At 33.3% G+C, this 18467-nt stretch overlaps 1 protein-coding gene, 1 long non-coding RNA gene and 1 pseudogene across 2 annotated transcripts; 1 reads left to right on the plus strand and 2 right to left on the minus strand.

Moving 5' to 3' along the window:
• Nucleotides 1-8734: 8734 nt before the first annotated feature.
• Nucleotides 8735-9357, minus strand: LOC150024234 (uncharacterized). The gene is made up of 2 exons (XR_016516449.1): nt 9229-9357; nt 8735-9124 (listed from the first exon to the last, which is right to left on the minus strand). It is a non-coding gene; the product is annotated as an uncharacterized LOC150024234 (long non-coding RNA).
• A 4162-nt stretch (nt 9358-13519) lies between these two features.
• On the plus strand, nt 13520-15338 carry LOC137819405 (uncharacterized; annotated as a pseudogene).
• A 714-nt stretch (nt 15339-16052) lies between these two features.
• Nucleotides 16053-17021, minus strand: LOC137819406 (Nuclear transport factor 2 (NTF2) family protein). Its single transcript, XM_068623242.2, has one exon. The coding sequence runs from the start codon at nt 16983-16985 to the stop codon at nt 16485-16487; it is 501 nt and encodes a 166-aa protein (XP_068479343.1). The 5' UTR covers nt 16986-17021; the 3' UTR covers nt 16053-16484.
• Between the last annotated feature and the right edge of the window lie 1446 nt (nt 17022-18467).

Below are 18467 nucleotides of genomic sequence, written 5' to 3' on the forward strand. Positions count from 1 at the left end.
GAGGCATTATCGACCAAGGAGTCTATGTTGGGCAAGGTATAAGAGTCCTTGGGAAAGGCCTTATTCAGATTTTTAAATTCAACCCACATCCTCCACTTCCTATTGGCCTTTTGTACCAATACCACATTTGCTAACCACTAAAGGTATTGAATCTCCCTTATGTGGTCAGCTTTCAAGAGCTTTTGCGTCTCCTCCCTGATGATCAGGGGCCTCTCTTTGTTAAATCTCCTTCTTTTCTGCACCACAGGTCTAACCTTCTCATCCATAGTAAGCCTATGGCACAGGAAGTCTGGGTCTATCCCGGGAATGTCCAAGGATGACCAGGCAAAAGCATCCATATGCCTGGATATTACTCCAACTATCTTGTCTTGTAACTCTCGACCTAGTGACGCACCGAGTTTGAACTTCCCCTCCCTCAAGGGAGGGCAACTTCATTTTCATGTGACTCGTCGAGGCCCCCGCGCCTAACCTGTTCAATGAGGGTCTTCCCAAAAGCATATTATAGGCCAAGACAACATTAACTACTATATACATGATATTGATTGTGCGAGATGAGGCACCATTTGAGAAAGTCGTCCTCAGCTCCACATGCCCTCGCACCTCCACCGGATCTCCGAAAAAACCAAACAAACAACCATCATATGGCCTTAGCTAGTCAGGCGACAATCACAAAATATTAAACATTACACAGAACATCACATCAGTTAAGCTCCTCGATCGATGAGAACTCAGTGTACTCTTCTTCCCACGGTGGCAACGGATATCACTACTGGATTATCCTCATGGGGGACCACATTTACCAAGTCAGCACTTGTAAAGCAGAGGTCGGGCTCTATCGGTTGGTTAAACTTCCTCGCCTCTATTGCCATCACCTCTCTCGTGTACTTCTTACGCTTGGAGACAGAGCATCCCCCTCCTAAGAATCCTCTCGAGATGGTGTTCAGCTCGCCATGGACTGGTACCTCATGCCCTTGGTCCGTTGAAGCAATCTCTTCCTTCAACCCCTCCTGGTTCCCTTCCAGATATTTCTTCAAGAATCCATCCTTCACCAGTCCTGCTAACTAACAGCCCAGTGTTATATAATGCTTTACGTCATGACCAAACTCCTTGTGGAACTCGCACTAGGTCTCCTTTTGTGATCCTAAGTTCCTGTCAGACTTTTGGGGGAATTTCAGTTTATCACTACTCTTGGCATGCTCAACAGTTCTTTGTAAGTCATCTAGAACCTTGGTCGAAATGGCAAGTCTTCCTTTGCCTTCGTCCTGGGCTGGTTCTTCCTAGCTATGTATGGTGCTCACCTTGCGTCTGACCTCTTCTTTGTCGTGGCTTCATGGACCCTCAGAGGTTGGGCTCGGCTACCTTCTTTGGGCTTGGCTTGCCCTGGGTATGTGTTGTCGCGCTTCATAGATACTGCTTCTTCGGCACTAATGTGAGTGACAACTTGACGTCGTATCTCCCCAAACGTTCTTGCTGGATTTCTGATCAGTGAGTCGTTGAACGGTCCTGCCATGATCCCCTGTCCAAAGACGTGGACCATCAAGGCACCATATGTGTTATGCGTCCCCTTAGGTTCAAAAATATCCTTTACTAAAAGGTTACCTTATGCCACGTTGGATTTACTAACCAAATTGGGCATAATCACATGACCCACTATACTGGCCCAACAGCTAAGCTAACCTGCCTGTGCCATACATCGAGATCCGACCACCGAACATTGAGCCCTGAACGCTTTGATCTACAATTTCCTTTCTTCTTGATTTGTTAATCACCTAATGCATGTACTATGTTTAATTATAACATTATATTCAAATAAAGTTTTCACAAATTTAAATATAAGAAAAAAGTTTGCTCTATTAGACTTATGATTACGTATGTTATTTATTTCTTTTCAAAATATTACATTCATTCTAGCATTACATGTCATCTATGTGTGATATATTTTAGGACTTTTTTTATTGTTATTGAATGTTACTACTACTCAATACAAATTATAATATATGATTCCAAAATTAATTTGAGAATTCAGAATTTAAATTTTGGTTTTATTTTAACATTTTTTTAGTTTACCTGTCCTGTCCTGTGAGATAAGTGTCATATTTTTTTTATGTTATCTTACTTTTCTTTTACATTTTTTTTTCTCTTCATAACACCTATGAGCTAAAGTCAAATTGAAACATCAAAAAGGTGCCACGTGAAAAAAGGGATCCCTCTAGTGTTTTGAAAATATTTGAACCATATTCCCGCTTATGCAACTGCAAGTGCCAATAAAGTCAAAATCTTTTTCACGTTCATCATATTCCTCAATGTGTTTTCCTTTCTTTCTGGATTGGATTGGTAACTTTTTCACACCATTGTTGCCTCTAGCACTTGAATTGGACCTATAGGTAATCCCTTCACCTTCCTCACATTGAACATGACCACTCTAAAATGCATTCTTTTTCTCATTTTTTCACTATAGTTTCCATTGCTCTTACCATGAATCAGAATGACAAGCTTCTTAGTCTTACATTCATATAAACAATGCCCAGTTACTTCTATGGAAGTGTCCAAATGTTTACATTCAAATTTGTTGCTAATTCTAACTTGGAGAATATTTAGAACCTTTTAAATATCTACAAAAGTAGGAATCTTCAAACATTTAATGACTTTAATTCATCTCATGATTTGCAGAAAGCCTTTCGTGCTGTAACTTGGCTTACCTGAACATTCCCAAGTTGCAACAGTGAAAAATGGATGCTTTTTAAAAAATTTATAGTTAGGTTCACTCTGAGCACCCCTTTAGAAAGCTGTACTCGGTATTCCACTTGTCTACTTGACTGCATATTTTATGTTGTATGGGTTTGCTAGGTTTTAGAACTCAGTGCTTTCTGACATTTACAACATGTTAAGGGTCTTCGATGTGAAATTTTCTTCATTGATGCCTAAACTTAAACGAGACAAATAAAACTAGTAATGAAGTTTTTAGAAAATGAACTTTTTGAAAAAGGAATTTTATAAAGAACTAAACGTAATTGAATGAAAAAAAGTAGTAGTAACTAGTTAGCCTCTTATTGCTTAACTGTAAAAAATAGACACTCACTCACACTTAAATTCTCTCTAAAAGAAACACTCTTCTTTGTAAATCTCTCTATTGTATTTCTTTCTGTGGTGTATCTTACAATTGAGAGAGCATCCTATTTATAGGCTTTAGGAAGCTCTTCTAGAAAAGTCTTCATTATGGCCTTAAAACCCCACTAACAACACAATTAAAATCCCACTCACAACTTTTGACCTTTTACATATCCAAACTCCCATTCTACTCTTTTCTAGTAACTTCTAACTTTAAAACCCACAAATTACATTAAAGTTTATTCAACAAAACTCCCCCATAAACTTAAATGTTTCTACCATCCATCATGCCAATCATCTTCTTGAATTTGTCGAGAAAGACTTTCGGTAGCGGTTTTGTGAAGATATCAGCAACTTGATCTTGACTTGCCACATGCACCAATTCCACACTTCCTTTCTTCACATGATCACGAATAAAGTGAAAACGAACGTCAATATGTTTGCTTCTTTCATGGTTCACTGGGTTCTTTGCCAACTCAATTGCTGATTTGTTGTCAACTTGAATCACAGTTGCATCTAGTTGCTTTAGCTCCATCTTACTCAACAAGTTTCTTAGCCATATCGCATGACATACACACCAAGATGCTGCCACATATTCAGCTTCACACGTCGATAGCGTCACGATCGGTTGCTTCTTTGAAAGCCAAGAAAATGCTGTGTTGCCCATAAAGAATACATATCCCGATGTACTTTTCCGATCATCTATGTCTCCGCACCAATCGCTGTCAGAGTAACCCACCAACTTGTAATCTTCTGCTTTTGAGTAGAACAATCCGAGTGATACAGTACCTTGGATGTACCGTAGGACTCGCTTCAACGCCTTCCAATGTGAGTAAACTGGTTCCTCCATGAATCGACTTATGATGCCGACACTTAATGAAAGATCCGGCCTTGTGCATGTGAGATAACGAAGGCTTCCTACCAAACTCCGGTATCTACTTGCATCGACATGTTCTCCTCCATCGAACTTTGAGAGTTTTGCACCTGGTTCCATTGGTATTGATACTGGGTTGCAATTTTCCATCTTGTACTTCTTCAAAATCTCCTTTGCATATTTCTCCTGTGATACAAAAATACCTGTCTCTTTTTGTCTAACTTCCAAGCCAAGGAAAAACTTCATCAATCCCAAATCTGTCATCTCAAATTCCCGTCTCATTGTGCCCTTAAACTCTTCTATCATATCATTATTGTTACCCATAAAAATGAGATCATCAACATAAAGAGCAACAAATATCATGTTACCTCCATTGTTCTTTGCGTAAAGAGCATGCTCGTAAGGACATTGCTTGAACCCGTTCTCCTTGAAGTATGTATCGATACGAGTATTCCATGCCCGCGGTGCTTGCTTCAACCCGTAAAGTGCCTTCTTCAATTTTAGCACCTTCTTCTCCTCTCCGATTTTCATGTACCCAGGTGGTTGTTCGATGTAAACTTCTTCTTCAAGCACACCATTCAAGAATGCCGACTTGACATCCATTTGAAATATCGGCCATTTAAATTGAGCCGCTTGGGAAATGAGCAATCGAATTGTCTCCATTCTTACAACGGGAGCAAACACCTCATCGTAGTCAATTCCCTCCTTTTGTTTGTATCCCTTCGCAACGAGTCGCGCCTTGTACCTCTCTATCTCGCCTTGAGCATTCATCTTTTTCTTGAATATCCACTTCACACCAATGGGCTGACTTCCCTCTGGCAATTCTGTTAGCTCCCATGTGTTGTTGCGGTCAATCGCTTTAATCTCCTCATCCATGGCAGTTTGCCACTTCTTGTCTCGCACCGCCTCTTCAAAGCTGATATTTTCAGCATCTGCCAAAAGACATACTAGGTGTACCTCATTTGTCAAATCATACAAATCATGCAAACTTCGAATTTTAGGTTGTCGTGGTTCATCTTCATCATCGGTTGTTTCGGAATTTATACTTGTCGGTGATGATTCTCCAACTTCAATCATAACCTCTGAAGAATTGTTCCAATCCCACTCGCTTGCTTCATTTATTTGCACATCACGACTCACCGTCACCTTCTTGCTTATTGGATCAAGTAGCTTGTACCCTTTTGTCTTCTCATCATACCCAATAAAAACATACCTTTTGCTTTTGTCTTCGAGCTTCGTTCTTCGTTGATCTGGTACGTGTGCATAAGCCACACTACCAAACACTTTGAGATGAGAAACTGTTGGCTTTTGTCCGCTCCATGCCTCTTGTGGTGTTTGATCATCTAACTTCACATGTGGACATCGATTTTGCACATAGATGGCGCATTGCACAGCTTCCGCCCAAAATTCCTTTGGCATCTTTTTGCTCTTAAGCATTGATCGAACCATGTCGAGAATGGTCCGATTCTTCCTCTCGGCCACACCATTTTTGTTGAGGAGTGTATGGTGCAGTTAGAAATCGCCTTATGCCTTGCTCCTCGCAATACTCCATGAAAGTCGTTGAAGTATACTCGCCACCTCTATCAGATCGTACAGCTTTGATCTGTTTATCAGTTGTCCTCTCCACCATCACCTTGAACTTTTTGAACACCTCAAATGCCTCGGATTTTTCTTTCAGAAAGTAAACCCAAGTTTTCCGTGAGAAATCATCAATGAAGGTAATGAAATACCTTTTACCGCTGAAGGACTCTGGAGTAATTGGTCCACATATGTCGGTATGAATCAATTCGAGAGGTTGCTTAGCCCAATATTGAGCCTTTTTTGGAAACGAGGTTCTCACATGCTTGCTGAGCACACATTCTTCACAAAATTTTCCCTCGTAGTCCATGTTGGGTAGCCCGTGCACCATATTCTTCTTCACTAACTCTTTTAGTCCACCATGATGTAGGTGACCAAAACGGAGATGCCACAACGATGCCTTATCTTCTATGTTGACTTGCAAACATTTTTCTCGTATGCTTCTCAAATTCAGCTTGTACATTCCATTTCTTGCCATCTCAATTCGGGCAACCAAACGCCCTTGCTTGTTCTTCAAGTGTAGGAGTTGATCTTTCAAAAATATCGAGTAACCTTTCTCCGTGAGTTGCCCCATACTCAAAATGTTGGTCTTGAGGTCTGGTACGTAATAAACATCTTGGAGTGACCCAATTAAGCCATCCTTTTGTAAGTAGCAAACCGTACCTCGCCCTTTGACCTCCACCTTTGATGCATCTCCAAATGAAACATGACCATCTTCAATCTTTTGCATATCTTTGAATAGGTACTCATGACCGCACATATGGTTGCTTGCTCCAGAGTCGAGGTACCACAGAGTGTCATTGTTAATGTTGACTTCATCTTGAGCCATCAAGAGAACACCTTCATTCGTTTCGACTTCCAAGGCTAGGTTGGTTGTTTCTTCTATCTTTATATCAGCACGACAATCTTTTGCAAAATGCCCCACTTTACCACAATTGTAACATTTGTCAGAGTTACAATCCTTCGCATAGTGACCATATTTGTGACATTTGTAGCACTCGATGTTGGAATAATTCGATCGGTCGCCTCTTCCTCTACCACGTCCTCTTCCACGCCAATTTGGTTGGCTCGACTGTTCCTTCTCCTTATAGTACCCTTCATGGTTGCTGCCTTTTCCACCACGACCGTTTCCACGACTTCCACGACCACGCCCTCTATATTGAGAATTTTGATGATAGAGTACCTTTTCGTCTTTGATTGACGCCTTGGTTTGAAGTGCTTGCTCGAGTGTTTCCTCCTTCTTCTTCTTCTTTCGTTGCTCGTGTGCCTCGAGAGAACCGACGAGCTCGTCGACTGTGAGCGTCGCAAGGTCCTTTGACTCTTCTATCGCGCACACAATACTCTCAAAATTGTCTGTTAATGTTCTCAAAATCTTCTCCACAACTCGTGCATCGGTTAGAGTTTCACCGTTTCGGTTGAGTTGATTCACCACAGCCTGTACACGCGTGATGTAGTCAGATACACTTTCTGACTCCATCATCTTCATGTTCTCCAACTCGCCACGCAGAGTTTGTAGACGCACTTGCTTAACTCGGTCAGCTCCTTTGGACACCTTCTCCAATATGTCCCATGCTTCCTTTGAAGTGGACGCACCAGCAATCTTCTCAAAAAATTGCCTCATCAACAGCTCTATACAACATGTACAAAGCTGCCTTATCTTTCGATCGCATCTCTTTCAATGCCTTGGTTTGAGCTGCCGTATAACCCGTGGTATTGGTCGGTTCTTCAAAACCTTCTTCGACCACCTCCCATGAATCATGAGAACCGAGAAGAGCTTTCATTTGAATGCTCCAGTTGTCATATCTGGTCGCCTTCGTTAACCGTGGTAGCGGTATTTGACCCGTCACATTCGCCATTGGCTCTTGATACCAAATTGTAAAAAATAGACACTCACTCACACTTAAATTCTCTCTAAAAGAAACACTCTTCTTTGTAAATCTCTCTATTGTATTTCTTTCTGTGGTGTATCTTACAATTGAGAGAGCATCCTATTTATAGGCTTTAGGAAGCTCTTCTAGAAAAGTCTTCATTATGGCCTTAAAACCCCACTAACAACACAATTAAAATCCCACTCACAACTTTTGACCTTTTACATATCCAAACTCCCATTCTACTCTTTTCTAGTAACTTCTAACTTTAAAACCCACAAATTACATTAAAGTTTATTCAACATTAACTAGAATAGTTCTAGGAAGGAAATAAGCAACTTGAGATGGTCAACCGTTATGGTCTATTTGTTGATACCTTGCAGTGTTTTTATTAGCTAATAAGATGCAAATTCTATTAATTTCCTGAAACCATACTGATTTTCATTAATTATGTACTACGCTTTTGTGTATGGTATAAATTCTCTGGGGATTCATCCCTATTATTCTCATTCATTGTTTAAATAGATAGAAAAGTATTTGTGTTTCTTCAGCTTTTTTGTAATACTTTTGTATTTGTACGCACTACAAGAAAAATTAGTTTTAGTGATATAAACATTCATCACTAAAACTTATAAATATGTCACTATTAATATCTTGTGACAATAATTACATTGTCACTAGTGCTCTTGTCACTATCATACTTGTGACAATAATTTTAAATGTCACTAAAACTAAACTCTATTGTGACAATAATACTTATCACTAATAATTCAATGTAATAGTGACAACCAAAAAATATCACAAGTATATAAGACAATAGTGATAAATTAATTGTCACTATATCTTTTTGTAATAGTGACAATAACAAGTTATCACAAATGTATAAGAGAATAAATAAATTAGTTGTCAATAATTTATAATTAATAATTAATATCATTTTAATGTTAATTTTTATGTACTCATTAATAATTAATATCATTTTAATGTCAATTTTTATGTACTAATTATTTATTAATTTATTTTATTTACTAATTTATTTTAATTATTAATACAACTTAATGGAACATTTCAACTGTTAAATGAGGAGGAGATTAAAAAAAGTAAAGATTTTGGAAATAAGTATTGAAAAGTAAGCAATAAAATCATTTTGGCCCAATTTTAACATTTTAAATGTGTCAATTGAATCATTATTAGTATTAAGAGAAGACCCGATAACAGTGATAAAAAAATTTCCTTGTGATGATGTTCTTGCGGACTTGAGAAAAAAAACATAACAAATAAGAAACGAAATTGCATAGAGAGCATATGAACACAAATAACTGAATCCATTACATTTCACTTGTAGAACGAAAGAATTTCAACTTACATAGTAATAATAAAGAATAAAACAAAGATGTAAAAATTGCTAAAAAATCAAATAACAGGAGGCAATATTGATCTGTATGTATTGATACAACTTTCACTAATTAAATTTTGGACTTGTAAATATTATCTGCAACAAAGAATGAAAGAATAATAACAAACTCCCAAACATCGCAACCTTCCTTCCTCCAACAGGATCCTCCTCCACTTCCGAAAACCCTCGTACAAGAAATCCCTCAATGCTCCTCCACTTTCGTCGTAAAAAGCGTCTGCGGTTGCAAAACGCAGTTCACTCTACCCGAAGATGTGACGGTGTCGTGAAAGATTGAGGAATCTAGGATGAAAAGAAAGGAAAATGCGATAGTGCCTTGAGTGTCTTCTATCAAAGGGAAGCAAAAAAAAAAAAGGTCTTAAGAAACCAATTAAGTCTGGACTTACCAATAAATCATGAAAACAAAAAAGAATTGAGAATAGGATCCTCTTCCTGCAACTTCAGAGAGCACGAAGATAACTGCTTCAAGTATCAGAAGAATAACTGCTTCAATTTTAGGTATCCACAAATATAAGTCTTTGAGTAATATTGAGAAGAAGTTTAATTCTAGGGTTACATATGTGCTGGATCCATCTAAAAAGCCCAAAATAACATCAGTTATTTTTCAATTTTATTTAAAAAAGCATGCCTTTTTTATAATTTAATTTAAAAGGAATTTAATTATCTCATTATAAATCATGTTAAATGTTATTCAAACTTTTATAATTTTAAAATAAATATTTATTTTTCTTATACTTTTAATAACATTTATATATTTATATATTTTTAAATAAATTTATAATTTTTATTTTAATAAATAAGGTTACTTTTTTATATTTTTTTATAAAGTAATACTTAATTATCTTATTTTATTTTAAAATAGGTGTTGATTATATATTAACTTAAATATAGTTATATTCACATTTTAGTATTTATTTATTTAAATATATTATTTTATCCATAATAAAGTAATAATTATAATTAAATAATTATATATTATATATTACGATGTTAATGATAATGTATAGTATATATTTTTGTAAAACAACATTAATAATTTGATAAACCTAATTCTTAAAGAGAATAATTATATTTTTCTTATAATAAATCTAAATACTAACTTCTTATTTAGAGATATATTATTTTCTTAGAATCCAAACAACTCAGATATGTACAATATACATTATAACTAATATAGTTATAACTTATTGAAGTATAATTTCTAAACTTATCTTTGAATATTTTAACATATAACAAAAAAAACCTACAAATAGAGATTGATTCCTTATTCTCTATATTTATGCATTTATATATAATAAAAAAATTTGTACTTAATCAATGATATTTTATAATTATATATAATCATATTATCTTATTAATAATAAATTAATAAATATAATCATATTATATAGTATGACTTTAATAACAAACTTTATAAGATGTTTTTCTAAACAAATTAACAATATAAAATATATTAAAGATAAGGATAAATTTTATTTTTATATCTTATTTTATTTAAAAATAGGTGTTGATTATATATTAACTTAAATATAATTATATTCAAATTTTAGTATTTATTTATTTAAATATATTATTTTATCCATAAGAAAGTAATAATTATAATTAAATAATTATATATTATATATTATATATTATATATTACGATGTTAATGACAATGTTTAGTATATATTTTTTTGTAAAACAACATTAATAATTTGATAAACTCAATTCCTAAAGATAATAATTGTATTTTTCTTATAATAAGTCTAAATACTAACTTCTTATTTAGAGATATATTATTTTCTTAGAATCCAAACAACTCAGATGTCTACAATATACATTATAACTAATATAGTTATAACTGATTGAAGTATCATTTCTAAACTTATCTTTGAATATTTTAACATATAACCAAAAAAACCTACAAATAGAGATTGATTCCTTATTTTCTATATTTATGCATTTATATATAATAAAAAAAGGTATACTTAATCAATGATATTTTATAATTATATATAATCATATTATCTTGTTAATAATAAATTAATAAATATAATCATATTATATAGTATGACTTTAATAACAAACTTTATAACATGTTTTTCTAAACAAATTAACAATATAAAATATATTAAAGATAAGGATAAATTTTATTTTTAAAAAGAGATAAAATTTAATAAATAGTATAAGTCTATATTATTTATAAAGTATGAAGAAAAAGAAGAACATAATCAAATAAAAAGAGTGTTAAATTGAAAAGAAATTGATGAATTATGTATTTTTAATTATTTATTCTATAATTTCATGAATTCTATTTATATGTTTTCATTTTCACTTTAATACATTAGTTGTATAAGTACTCAAATTGTTAATGTATCGGTCAATACCGGACGAGTTAGTCACTCGGGGTCTCGGTGACCAACCAATCGTGTCAAAACACATCTAAAGCATTGTGAATGGCAACAATGGTAGTTATGGAAGCTCGTCACAAGTTATCACTATGCTCCACCAAATGCGAGTGAGACGTCGATAAATCAGGTAACACTGATTTAGTAAAAGATATTGTTTCACTAAAGATTTTATCCAAATATACCAGTATACCAACATATCTCCCTATAAATTAGTGAATCATACTAGAAATCAATTAATTTGATAGATTTGACCTATTACAGTAGAGACCCATGAATAAACACTAAAAATAAACTAACTACAGAGGTGTAAGGTAACTTAGTTTTCACTATACACTATTTACACAAAGTCTTGAAAGGTATGAGATTAGATAAAAGTTGGATCCAAATTGTTGATTTAGATCATTTTCTAAAACAAATTTTGTTATTAATTATGTTTATTCTTATGAATCATATCTATCTATTTATTTTCATATATCTATCTACACAACTATTATTTACTTATATAAATAATATATAGAAAGAGAGAAAGAGAAATAAAAAGAAAGAAAGAATAGTTAGTTGGTTAACATTTTATATGCTAAATTTAAATTTGAAGTAAACATATTATTAACTAATATTATAATAAAATGTATTATGATATGAATAAATAGATAAATGTATTAAAATAAGTATTGGAATGGTAAAGTGACACAATAAAGGGAAAGTTGTTTCTTGAATTAAAGATGATGTTCAAATTTTAAAATAGAAAAAAAAATTAACAAGTACTAGTGATATAATAATAATAATAATAATAATAATAATAATAATAATAATAATAATGAAAATTAATATTATATCATCCTTATTACTTTATAAGCATTAAAAAAAATATTAATTATATTCTTATCTAAAGAAAAATAAATTTATCATATGATATTTTATATTAATGAATAATTATTTGTGACATGCATATTTTGTTATTTTTAATAAAACAATTATGACAAATTAAAAATAGTTGCAACTAATATATAAATAGTAACAAATTAAAATATACTCACAACTAATATACAAATAGTGACAAATTTTATATATATCACTATTAATTACATTATCAAAAATAAAAATAATGTTTATTTATAAAAAGAAACATCATAAATTCAAATATAAAATAATATAAATTTAATAATTTATATTATTTTATGACATGCATATTTTGTCATTTTTAATAAAACAATTGTGACAAAGTAAAGATAGTTGCAACTAATATACAAATAGTGACAAATTAAAATATACTCACAACTAATATACAAATAGTGACAAATTAAAATATACTTACAACTAATATACAAATAGTGACAATTTTATATATCACTATTAATTACATTATCACAAAATAAAAATAATGTTTACTTCTAAAAAGGAAGATCATAAATTCAAATATAAAATAATATAAATTTTATAATTTTTTATATATGTTTAGGTTTTGTATTATACACGTAAGAATGAATTTATAACCTATTATTATTGACACAAATTTCATAGTAATTCTAAAGTGGTATAGTGGAAATGTTAAACTTACCTTTTTACCTCATTAAAGAGTCATGAGTTCAAACCTAAAGTAGAACAATTTCTTTTATTAACTATATTTTTATTTTAAGAAAAATAATTTTTTAGTAATTATTTATGATATGTGTTATTAATTTTTTAATATATCTATTGTGATATTTTTTTTAGTTTTGTCACTATTATAAACAATATTAGTGACAAGAAAAAAAATAGTCACAAATAATATATTATTAGTGACATGGAAAATAATAGTCACAAATAATATATTAATAGTGACAAATATTATATTTATCATTAACTTTTGTCACTAAAACTAATTTTTCTTGTAGTGACGGCTTCAAGTAATATCATCGTTGGCTGATTTTAAAGAATATGTTTCCTTTTGGTTAAGAAACGTTTTAGGTTCTTGTGTTAGTAAAAGATACTAAACCTTAGCAAAACTAAAATTGAATGTTCAGGATACCAAATTATCATTGATACGTGTCATTTGATGGTTACTTCTTTCTTTAAAACTTGAACAGTGTAAGAATCTGAATAGTTTAACATGTTAATTTTCTATTATTTGTCAAGATTTAAGACTCCATTCTCAATAATCATTTAATCAGCTTTGAAAGTTTTCTTCCTTTAATTAGTGATTAGAATGTAGTATTCATCACTGTTCAGCCACATGGACTTCTGTGCAGATAATCAAATCGTAGTTGGACCTTCAAACAGAAATATTTCATAATCTTATTGGCTTGAATTACTCAAGCTAGTATTCGAGGAAGCTTGCAAGAGGATCTGCAGCAAGATGCAGCATCAGTTGGAAATACAAATGATTTCAAGGTAAATGTAAACAGTGCTCTTCAAATTTCATCATCCCAAAGGGGACTTCTGAAGGATGAAAACCATCATATAAGGAAACACAGAATGTTGACGTCTATTACCAATATCTTTAAACTGCAGAGACTCACACCCAGTTCTAGATTAGCTTCTCCATCTATGCAGAAGACTGAGGGAAGATATGAATTCTCACATTTTGTGCCTTCATTCATCAGGGAAAAGTTGAGAAAAGCTTTCATTTTTTTTTACGGAGAAGATTTATTGGCCATCTCTCGGGAGAAGCTGCAAAAAATGGATTAAGAATCCTTTGAACATGGCCCTTCTTTTATGGGTAGTTTGTGTTGCTGTTTCAGGAGCAATTCTTTTTCTCGTTATGACAGGAATGCTGAACAAAATCCTTACTAAGCAGTCACAAAGGAACTCATGGTTAGAGGTCAACAATCAATTTCTCAATGCACTATTTACTCTCATGTGTCTATACCAACATCCAAAGCGGTTCCACCATCTAGTACTTCTTTGTAGGTGGAAGCCAAATGACATCATAATCCTAAGAAAAACATACAGTAAGAATGACACTTGCAAACCTCGTGAATGGATGGATACATATGATGGTGATAGTTGTGTTACTTCATGTTAATTGCTTTGCTCAATATGCCCTTTCTGGCCTTAACTGGGGTTTCAATAGATCCGAAAGGCCTGTTGTTGGGGTTTGTATATGCATCTCCATTGCAATTGCTGCTCCAGCACTTGCAGGAGTTTACTGCATTGCCAGCCCTCTAGGAAAGGAGTATAAAACTGATGAAGAATCACAGAACCATATTCCCATTAGTAATACATTTGCATCAAGAAATGAGCATAGTCTTACTGAGTACACACCTCAATGGAGAGGGGGACTATTTGATCTTTGGGACAATCTTTTTGTGGCATGTCTCGCTCTCTTTTGTAGTTTTTGTGCCTTTGGAAGGAATATGGAGAGACTTCGTTTTGGTAACATGTATGTATGTCCACGTTGCAACTTTCCTCCTCCTCTGTGTATCTCCCTTTTGGATATTCAACGTGGCTACCATCAATATTGATGATGAGCCTGTGAGAATAGTTCTGCGGTTGATAGGTATATTTCTTTGTGTGTTTGGTTTACTCTATGGTGGCTATTGGATGGAGGATTCAAATGAGGGAAAGATTTAACTTGCCTTGCCACCAAATAAAATCTGCTGTCGGAATCCAGCAGTGACCGATTGCATACAGTGGCTATTGTGTTTCTGGTGTTCCCTTTCACAGGAAGTAAGAACTACAGAGTTCTATGACATAGTTGATGACAACTTTTTCTGCCAAAAACCGACTGAAAATTGTGGTCAGCCTGCACTGAATTCATTGCCTTCTGAAGATAAAGCTCCTCAAGTAACATCAGTGTCAACTTCATTTTGGAGCAGTCATGATTTGTCCAAGATCTGGTCTGAAGAGTCAAAAGATTATTCAAGTCTCTCAGAATCGAGTTTTCAAGAGAAAGAAAGCAAAATGCTATGGAAGCGCCAATTCCCCTAACAATTCAAATTGAAGATAATAATAAGGACATCAAAAGAACATAAAGAAGAAAAACCTCAATTATATAAAAGGGTTTTAGCAGTCATGTATGCATTTCGAAATAGACTTGTACTTTTGCAATATTTGAACATTATTTTCCGAATCAATTGCCATGATGTTACCTTGTGTTTGATAATTTTCAAACAAAATTGTTAAACAGTTGTGCAAATGAATATAATATCACGTGTACGTCAATGCAAATTACTTGAACAGCAACAACTGATAACTTTTCAGTGTGGGGTGAACACTGATGCAACTTGATAGGGATGGTCCTTATTAGGCAACTTGTTGAATGAATCCAATAGTTCCACTTTTAATGTGAAGTAAAGCCTTTTTGTCAAAAAGCTCTGCTTTCTTGACTACATTCCCTAAACTAACTGCGAAGTCCAAACTGGTAGATTATTATAGCTTGGTAGGCAAATGAATCAATCATTATCTAAAACGAGAAAGATGAAGCATACCGAGTATTACGATAAGAACATGCAACTTGGAGTTCACAAGTGGTTTAGGTACAAAAGTATTTAGCATTATTTTCACAGTTCTATATACTTTCTAGAACTACCATTTTCATGATCATATAATTACCAAATTCATCAAAAAATGCCCTTCCACTCTGAACTTTGACCCCCAAAAAAACCTTTCCAATCTCAGTATTCCAACTGCATTGACAATTAAAACTGCTGTTTTACTTTTTGTTCATTTCCATTTTTAGTTCGTCTTCCAAGTTTCAAAGCAATTCCAATTGAAGTAGATATCTATATCCATGTATTGATTATCTTATTATAGATTTCTAATTTAAGGGTCTTTCAAGCTCCAAAGTAATTCCACTTATAGGATGCTATCTACATATGCATGTGTCTGGCTCGTATACTTACAGTTTTTACTTCACTGTCATTTTATTGAACAATTAATCAGTCCAAATATGTACGAAAACTCAATGTGGTCCACAACTTTCACAACCCTACAAAGATTATACCCCAACTATCTCACAACTTCACATTCTTGAACTTCAACCAAGACCTAGAGCTATACCAGCAAAATACTCTTTTCAAGACTCTTTCTGTTATTGATCAAATTCATGAAGGTTTCACTCAACTAATTAAACAAAAGTAACAAACCTCACATAAATTTCACCTTACGGAAAATTTATTGTATAGTCCGCCACTATCACATCTCCATAGCTCTGATCAATATCAACATGAGTCACGTAGTAGAGATTGATCTGAATTATGCACACGTGAAGATCTAAGCTCATACAATAAATTTTCCGAGCTACAGGAATATGTATTTCTTTCTCTTATAGCTAAATGGCTAAGACAAGTCCCGGCAAGGATCGGCGATAGAGATCACGGGGCTGGCTTTGCCACAATGTCATGTTTTCAAGCCTTTTTTCCCATGTTTGTGACCTCAAGTCTCTGACCACGAGCCATGTGTTGAAGTACTCTCGGAACTGTGTGATGGTGCCATTCTTGACTGTCCAAACGTGGACCCAGTAGGCCTTTCCTTCCCACCCTTCGGCGATCACGCAGTCGCCGATGGCGGTGAGGCTCCTTGGCTCGAACCGGAAGCCATTGTTGAGGGCAGTTTCCCCAGTGAGCACCCTCATCATGTGTTGGCACTGTGGGGGGCCATGGAACCACCACTCAAGGTCACTTGCTAGCATGTTTGCCACTGTGTCCATTTGGCCTTCACCCAACAGGGCCTTGTAGAGTGTTTCCACTGTTTCCCTGTTCTGCATTTCCTCCTTCTGGTTCCTCTCAGCTTCCATCTCTGAAATTTCAATGGAGCTTGCTATGTGCTTCATTTCTGGGTTAATTGGAAACTGGCTTCCTCTGTTTTGTGCATGGGAAATGTGGCTCATGGATAGTCACATATTTATAGGCCTACTACACAGGGATATAAATGTCTAACTATTATCACTTTATAATTGGAGACTTTAAGTTTTATGTAACTTATTTTTATTAAATTCTTAATAAAAAAATTCTTAATAAGTTTTATGTAACTTATAAATGTGTTTCAATTTTTTTTTTATCTTTATCTAAATACTTATTATTTAATTTTATGGTCAATATGATCATACAGTGGTTATTTCTGTTTTTTTTTTTCTTTCTATAATTCATCTATTAATTCGTTTTTTTTTTGTTTCCAATCTTATTCAACTTATTTCGAGAGAGAGAAGTAAGTTGAACGAGATTAGACATAGAATAAGAAAATATAGAACTAACATCAAGTTGCCGCTAAATATCAAATGACGAGGTTATTAAGTGAAAATAAAAGATATTTTGAGTACTTAATGTAATTAAATTTTTAATTAATAAAAATTTATAAAATATTTAAAACTTAATTAAACTTATATAAAATAACTTCAAACATTTTCTTTTCATTTCATACAAATGAACTTTAACACCAATAATGAAAAATTATATTTCTTATACATAGTTATATTAATAATAGAAGAGATATGTAGCCATCTTATCAATTTGTTACCGAAAATAAATAAAGATAAAATAGTTTTTTTATCACTCAAGAAGGTATAGTACAATTTAAAGATATACTATAGTTGATTTAAATTGCTGTAATGAAATTATGTATTTTTATTTCTTAGCTCGATTTTTTTCGGGTTTTTCCGAGCAAGTACATTCTTGAAATAAAATTTTCTTTTTCATATCTAAGTATCGCAAAGAAATTACATCTGAAGTCATTCGAGGTCGTTTGAAAATAAATGACCATCACGGATGAAAAAAATCCAAATATGTCCAAGATAGTTTGAAAATAAACAATCACTACATCAGATAAAAGCAATACTGTCGTTTTGAAAATAAACAATCATCACATTAGATGAAAGAAATACAAAGCTAATCTTTTGAAAATGAACGGTTACTACATCATATGAAAGTGATAAAGTCATCTATTAAATAAAATGACCATCACAATTTGAGATCATTTAGGGTCAAAGCGACCATCACAATCTAAGTTCGTTTGAAAATAAATGGTCACTACATCAGATCATAGTATGAAGTTGATTGAAAATAAGCAAAATCATCATAATTTGTGGTTGTTTGAAAATAAATAACCATCACATTGGATCACGAAGTCATCTGAAAATAAATGATCATCACATTTGATCAAAGTAGTACAAATTCATTTGAAAATAAGCGACAATCACATTAATCCAATATATTTGAAAATAAGTGATCATGATAATCAGAAGTTAAAAAAAAACTCATCACATCAAATTATAACACAAAGTCGTTTGAAAATAAACGATCACCACAGTAATCCGAAG

Source organism: Phaseolus vulgaris, chromosome 10, assembly GCF_051622355.1.
Source record: "Phaseolus vulgaris cultivar YP4 chromosome 10, ASM5162235v1, whole genome shotgun sequence".
NCBI lineage: Eukaryota > Viridiplantae > Streptophyta > Magnoliopsida > Fabales > Fabaceae > Phaseolus > Phaseolus vulgaris.